The sequence below is a fragment of the Gekko japonicus genome, unplaced genomic scaffold (assembly GCF_001447785.1).
Source record: "Gekko japonicus isolate JY-2015 unplaced genomic scaffold, Gekko_japonicus_V1.1 scaffold655, whole genome shotgun sequence".
Lineage (NCBI taxonomy): Eukaryota > Metazoa > Chordata > Lepidosauria > Squamata > Gekkonidae > Gekko > Gekko japonicus.
This window is the reverse complement of record NW_015163107.1, coordinates 164,637-171,901: the sequence shown is the minus strand read 5'-3', so window position 1 is coordinate 171,901 and position 7,265 is coordinate 164,637. Positions and strand designations below refer to the sequence as shown.

The 7,265-nt window shown below is 42.5% G+C and overlaps 1 protein-coding gene across 1 annotated transcript in view; it reads left to right on the top strand.

Annotated features, from left to right (window-relative positions):
* Positions 1–7,265, top strand: part of FNDC1 (fibronectin type III domain containing 1) — a 102,344-nt gene that overhangs the window by 30,137 nt on the left and 64,942 nt on the right. The window contains exon 10 of the mRNA XM_015406786.1: positions 964–1,311. Within this exon, the coding sequence (XP_015262272.1) occupies positions 964–1,311 (348 nt within the window). The remainder of the gene's footprint in view (positions 1–963; positions 1,312–7,265) is intronic.

Below are 7,265 nucleotides of genomic sequence, written 5' to 3'. Positions count from 1 at the left end.
GGAGCCGGCAGGCGGGGGGGGGAAAACCGGCCTCGTCGCCGCCGCGGGGAGATGGGGGGGATGGAGGAGACGGAGCTCTTCTCCCCCCTCCCCCGCGAGTATCGCGGGTCCCCCCTTGTCTATATACTAATAGCGAAGTTGCCCCCGTGCGTGCGGATACCTAAATCTGCACATCGGGGGCACCTGGGGGGGGAGGGAGATTTTTGTGCACACTTGGGGCAGTCCCAAGGTGTGCACAAAAATATAAAAACCCGGAAAAAATACCGGGGGGATACTTAAATCCCCCCAAAAGTGTCAGAGTTTCCCCTGCGTATGCGCAGGGGACGCTCTGCGAACTCCCTCGCCGCCGCCGCTTGGGGGGGGAAGAGAGCCGCGAGGCCCAAGCGGCGGGGGGGGAAGGCAAGGGGGGAGTTCGAGCGGGGTGGTGGTGGAGGAGACGGGGGAGGAACTGGCAGGATGGGGGGAACTTACCTCCTCCTCCTGCTTCCTCCTCTGCCTTCTGTGTGGAGGTCCCTCCCCCCCCTGTGAGTATCGCGGGTCCCGCCCCTTGTCTTGTATATTTGTAATACGTTGTAGACATGGGATGTCTCTTGTTGCATTTTGCATGTTGTAGGCATTGGTCTTAAATGTATTTTGACCACCATTGGGTATTTGGGTTAGATGTTACCCTGTTCTAAATTAGCATATTATAACTCAGAAGATTTACTGTCTGTCTCCCATCTAGAAGAGCTGTATTTGGTGGGTATGAAATATTACTGAGGAAGTAAGCCTTTTAATACATGTAATTTACGGAATAGGAAAATGTGATATTGAGAATGATAAAGAGGTTGGACACACGTTGGGGTGGAGGGAAGTCCCGTTGTTCTAGTTGTATTCAGTTGTTCTTGATACCCCCCTTCATCTTTTCATCCTGGGTTCTTCATTGTATTTGAAATAAGAATTTGTCTTGTTGTGTCCTTTTAGATTCTAAGGGAGCTCCAATAGTAAGTCCAGATGGTTTGCCTTTATTTGGACATGGAAGATTTAGCAAGCCTGTGGCAAATGCACAAGATAAACCAATAATAAGCCTTGGGGGAAAGCCACTGATTGGTCTTGAAATGGTTAAGAAAACAACCACTCCATACACAACAAGAACTATTACCACCACCACCACCACCACTACAACAACTACCACCACTCCTGAACCAACAACTACTGAGCCACCAACAGAGAAACCATTGCCTACCTGTCCCCCTGGCAGTTATGCTGAGTATGATGAAGAGGGGAATCTTGTATTAGACCTTAATGGGCTGCCTGAATGCAACTCTGAAGGTACTACCTAGTATTCTAGCTAAACAGTTTGTGGCCTTGTGTCTGATTCATTTCCAGGGTATGTAAAGCCTTTCTGTTCTATTGGTGGACAGTTGAACAAAAGCTTAGACTTGGTGGACAGTTGAACAAAGGCCAAACTACATGCTATGTGTGACATGAATCAGGTTGGGGGTCCTCCAACTTGAATTGCAGTCACATGTATGACCTAGGAACTTACCTTCCAAAGCATTCTGTTGCATGATGTGCTTTGGAATGCTGTGCATGTACTGGTATCATGTGACTGGGAGCAAGTAGAGCCCTACAGTGGGGGCAAGCAGGGGCCCCCCTGGGGTGTCTGTTTCTGCTTTGGAAAATGGTGTAGGTAGGAAAGTTGAAGTCCCTTTTCCCCCTATACAACATTCCTGAGCTGTATCAAGCAACAGAGTGCTTTGAAATGTGAGTTCCCTGGTCATACACGTGACTGTAAGTTGGGTTGGGGGGTTCCCAACCTGACTTGCATCACACATATTTTATAATTTGGTCCTTGGTGTGGACTTGAGCATAGATGGCTTTAAGAGGGGCTTAGACTCATGGAGGATGGGTCCATCAGTGGTTACTAGCAATGGCAAAGGGAACCTCCATGTACAGAGGCAGAAAACATCTGAGTAACAGTGCTAGGAGGGAACATCTAGAGAGGGCCTTGTCTTCTATTCCCTGATTGTTGGCCCTCACAGAGCCATCTGAAACAGCCCGTACTCCATCTCCACCATTGCTATAATATGTGATGCCAGTCTCCATAGTCATTTACCATGTGAGAAATTATCACAGTATGCCTTTAAGTACTTAGAAGTGTCATTTATTCTAAAGCTCATAGGCTGCTGCCTTTATTAGTGTCCCATTCCACAGCTTTTTCTTGGTTTACATATAAATAGACTGCCAGAGCACTAAATGTGCAGTATGTTATCACCACCTGTATTGTATCAGCTGTAATGTAAATACCTTCACCGTGGAGTACCACATTACAAAATGGCTACTTATGTTTAGTAGTTAGGTGATGAAATACTTTAAGAATTTTCCTACAGAAACAACCACTATAACTGGATTTATTATCAAATAACAAGAGTGGGGTCCAAGATTCCTGGGGCAGCGAAGAAGAGGCTACTACAAAAGGACTAGGCAGTATCATTGAGCATGAAAAATGAACAAGCATTTTGGCAAGAAAACTAGAAGACCAATATTTTCCTCCCCACAAAATCGTACCCGGTGAGTTATTGTTTGTAATTATGAGCAATCCGGTGAATTCTGTTGTGCATGTGCAAGGGCTTTCTGCTGTTTTCCTCTCTAGGCTGCACTGTAGCCTGCACTCTTCCAGATTCACCACAGAAAGTAACTTGGGGAGGGGGGTATAAAAATGGTGGATATCAAAAAAGAAAGTTGTCTGTCTGCATGCTCTTGATGTGCCTAGCGAATATATTTCACTGAAACACAGAAATCATTATGAGAAATTATAATCATACTTTTATATAGCAGTCTGCATGAGGAGCAAAGAAGGGCCATTACTGAGTGGGTTTAATAGGGCCTCGCTGGTTCTGACACCACATCTCAGAAGGCTTATCTGATGCTTTCACTATTGATGCTTTGATGTTAGCCAAACCCCGTTTATTTTCCCATGCTTTAGGATCAGCTGTTATTTTCTCCTCCAAATAGTTCTTTTAAAGATTTGTCTGTGGCTGGGTTACTAGGGTTGTCAACTGCTGTAGGAAAAAATGTCCTATCTCTTCAGTAGAGGACTAATGGGATGTTACTTACCCAGTGATATTATTTTCCTCCGTACCATGAAGAACTTCAGCTGCTCATTTCTACATATTTAGCCTCTGTTAAATGGACATAATTTCCTCCAGTCCTGTTGGCAATGGGTTACCCTAGGCAAACAGGTTTAGGTTAATTGGTTCAGATTAATTTAGTTTTTAGAGGAGGTTTTTTTTTTTTGCAGTGGCTCAAGTGGTTAAGACGCTGAACTGCAGGCTGTGGAAGGTCAGTAGTTCAGCAGTTCGAGACCCAGGTGCCACATGATGGAGTGCGCTCGCATCTCTAGTTCCAGCTCCTGCCAACCTAGCAGTTCGAAAGCAAGAAATTGCAAGTAGATAAATAGGTACCACTTCAGTGGGAAGGTAACAGCGTTCTGTGCACCTTGGTGTTTAGTCATGCCGGCCACATGACCACGGAAACATCTTCGGACAGCACTGGCTCTTCGGCTTTGAAACGGAGATGAGCACCGCAACCCTAGAGTCAGATTCGACTGGCTTTCGAGCAAGGGAACCTTTACCTTTACTAATTTAGTTTTATTGTTATTTGATTTTATTATGGTGGGGCTTTTCCTTAATTGTTAGCCATGTCAAACAACAGTATCTGGGAAACCAGGTTGTAATAAATAGATATGTGTATACTTAAATAGAGTCCAAGTGTCCTGAAAAAGTATATATTATTGTTCTTGTATGGAAAGCTTGTTAGCAATTTTTTCCAGTGGTCTTTTGATATATTTATACTATACAAAATATAGTGTTAGAATTGTAGCAGTATAGGAACTAATAGAAGATCTCTTTGTAAATCACTTGGCACTGGTGAATCTCCCACAAATTTGCTCTCAGATTTCTTGTCTCTCCTATTTGTGGTTCTGATGTCCAAGTTTTATGAGGGACCCATGATGTGCCAGTGAAGTTCTGTGTAGATTTTGGTCTTGGAGGTATCTTTCTTTTATCTTCTGTCTGTCACTACACGAGAAAGAGAGGATGAAGACACCTGTGAATGGAATTATGCCTAAATTTCAAATCAATGAATATGCATACTAAGGCCTTTTTAACTTTCAAGTCAGCGAGCTTACATTCTCTCTGTAAATAATATTTTGAAATCGACTCTCTCTTTTCCCCCCCACAGTTGCCACTTCTCCAGCTGCTCTGGCCCTAGCATTGCACTTCACACAATATCATTCATGGAATACAGTAAATCTGTAGAGACTGATGCAGTGAATAAAAACAGCTGGGCCTTTTCAAAAGTCCAAGATTTCATGGATTATTCTGCCAGTAATTCAGATGGAAATATGGAAGGACAGTATGGAAGGCCTGCACTATTTCTGCTACTTACACAGAGAATCCTGTTTTGAATATTACAACTATTTTCATGAAGGCTCAGTGGTTGTTTTTTTTCTTCAGTTCCACTGAGCTTGGGCTGATGGACAAATCAGGGGCTGAAATGCAGAGAGCACTGTGGAAAAACAATACTTCTGATACCTACTGAGTGGAGTCTGAAGAGAGTATACAGCCTTCCTTTATACATATTGTTATCCACATGGAGTAAATATAAATCTGCTGATTCCAGAATATTCTCTCATGGTGGAAAAATGCAGGAGCACATTCGGTAGAAGAATGCAGTGGTGTTTCTCTGGAATATGATACATTAACTTCATTGGTCTTGGTTTCCAAACAGGCTCATGAAAATATGGTGTGAAAAATGATGCTGTGGGTCCTACTAACCTTTTGGTTCAATTTCCTCCCTATAGGATTTATAGAGATGAGTTTACCAGATTCAGTTCTGTTATACAGTCAGGGAATACATGGGTAGCCCAAGTTCATGTGTCACAGAAACTCCAGATGGCTCGATTCTTTGAAGAACTATAGTCAACAAAACCATTAAAGGCCATTTTTATAACTGCTGCTATCATATTACTGGAAAATACAGACCTATAAACCTGAGGAATAGTAATAAGATTGAAAGTATTAAAGGACTGATCTTTCCAAATTTCCTGAATATTTGAGCTTCAGTGATTTCCTGACTTCTCTAGTTTTTTTTAAACAAATTAAAAACAAAACAAGGCATTCCTGGTAAAGTTAGTTTTTGTGAATTCACTGTATTCAAAATTAATTGGACTGCTGCCCATTAGATCTTCTGCAACTCTGCCGCATGGATGGATGCATAGTTGATGGATGGATATGAATTTAAAATAATGTGATTTTAATATGTTCTTAAGAAGTAAAACCTGGCAATTCTTTTGCAGAAGACTTCAGGATTAACTGTTTTTCTATTTGTGTCTCCAAAGTCTGCTTTGACATAGAAACTACTCTTCTCAAGCTGCTTTTATAATTCTGAAGTATAACTGGAGAAATGATAGTGGTTATGTCCAGAATCAGCACTACTATTCAGATAATTTTTACATCCACTCATTTGATATTGAAGATTTAGGATGATCAATACGTTGTCCCATCCTATTTTTAAAATGCATGAGATGACTGTTAGTATTTTTCTAGTACTTGACTAGTTCTTTTCTTATGAAGATGTCAATAAGATTTATTAAGACTTTGTTTTAAAAAGTGTGGTACTACTAGAAAATTATATTATAAATATTTCTAGCTGGTTATATAGTCAGTATGTAAACATAATCTCTTGTAGAGCTGGACAATTTAGAGTATGGTGCATATACAAGTAATGTTTAAAAGTGGTGTAGTATATAACTGTCTATGTATGTATATAGAATGCATATGTATATATGACCCAGAATATGGCTGTACTGATAGGTGAAGGCTTGATTCTGAGTGGAATTATCAGATTTGACTCCTGCACACACCACAGTTACATCTCTGAGCGCACACCTTTATTTTCTCTTGTAAAACAGAATGATCACCATTCATTCCTATAGCAAAAATATACTGTTACAATGAGGAAAGAAACCTACATTCTACCCTTGGCTCTGTGCAATAGTTATGGTCATACTCCTACCTGTTGTAATGACAGAAATACAAGATTGCTTCCTTCTTAATTTCTCCTAGATTTTGAAGTTCTGAATTATCAGGTCTTGACATTACCAGTGTTCCAATTTTTCTGTTCTTGATTTCCAAATATTACTGAGAATGCTGAACATGTGCAGTTTGCCACAGCTTTCAGTTTACATATTTTTCCCCCCTTAAAGATTACCGGGGTACATGACCACATATGTGCATTGATTAGAACACAGCACAAAAAGGAATTCTGATGTGATCAATATTTCTTTTGTCAAGAACCTAAGCCTTGGGTCCCTCTGGGTCACCACTCCTTTTGCAAGTGAGCAGCACCCAGCCCTGTAGGTCCTTGAGGTTAAATGCACACAAATAAAGCAGATAGGGCTTCCAACTCCCCCAGTAGGGCGGAAATCCCCCGCCCCGGATGCTCCGTTCCCCGACGCCGGGGAATTGGGGCCCGGGGGAAACCCCTCCCCGGCGTGCGCGTCACCGGAAGTGACGTCGCACGCTGGGGGCGGGGCCACACCATTTGAGGGGAAAACAAAGAGTTTTCCCCTCAAATGGTGTGGCCCCGCCCAGCGTGTGACGTCACTTCCGGTGACGCTCCGGCGGCGCGCGTGCACTTAGCGCGCACGCGCACACACGTTCCTGACCGGCTCCCGGAGCAGCAGGATGCTCCCCCGCCGGTAGGATTTTTAAATTTGGCAACACTAAAAGCAGACCTTCATAAAAATATATAAAGGTTTACTGAAACAGACTTTTTAAAAAGGACCAAATTTTACTATTCAGCAGAGTCTTCACTGCTTAGCAGTGAAGAAAACAACAAAGCTAACTTGCTATTTAATACGTTCAGTACCTGGTATTAGATGGCACACCTGCTTAGAATACAAGAGTCTAAGCTAAAGGCCTAAGCATTCTCTACACAGCTGTCCATTGCAATGTAGCATTACATAGTAAGAGCATAGTGAAATCATAAAGTTAGCATGGCTTGCCTATGCCCTAATTACAGTTTTTTGCCATCTGGCACCAGGTGGGCTCCCAAACCCAGTCACGAAGCTCGCTTGATGGAACTCCAAAAGATATTGACATCCACTCCTGCTCCCCCCCCTCCCATCCAGTTACAAAGCTGAACACAGGTTCTCAGGATTAACCAATTATCACATTCTTAAATCCAGCCTTGAAAAAGATAAGGATACTGTCAGCAGG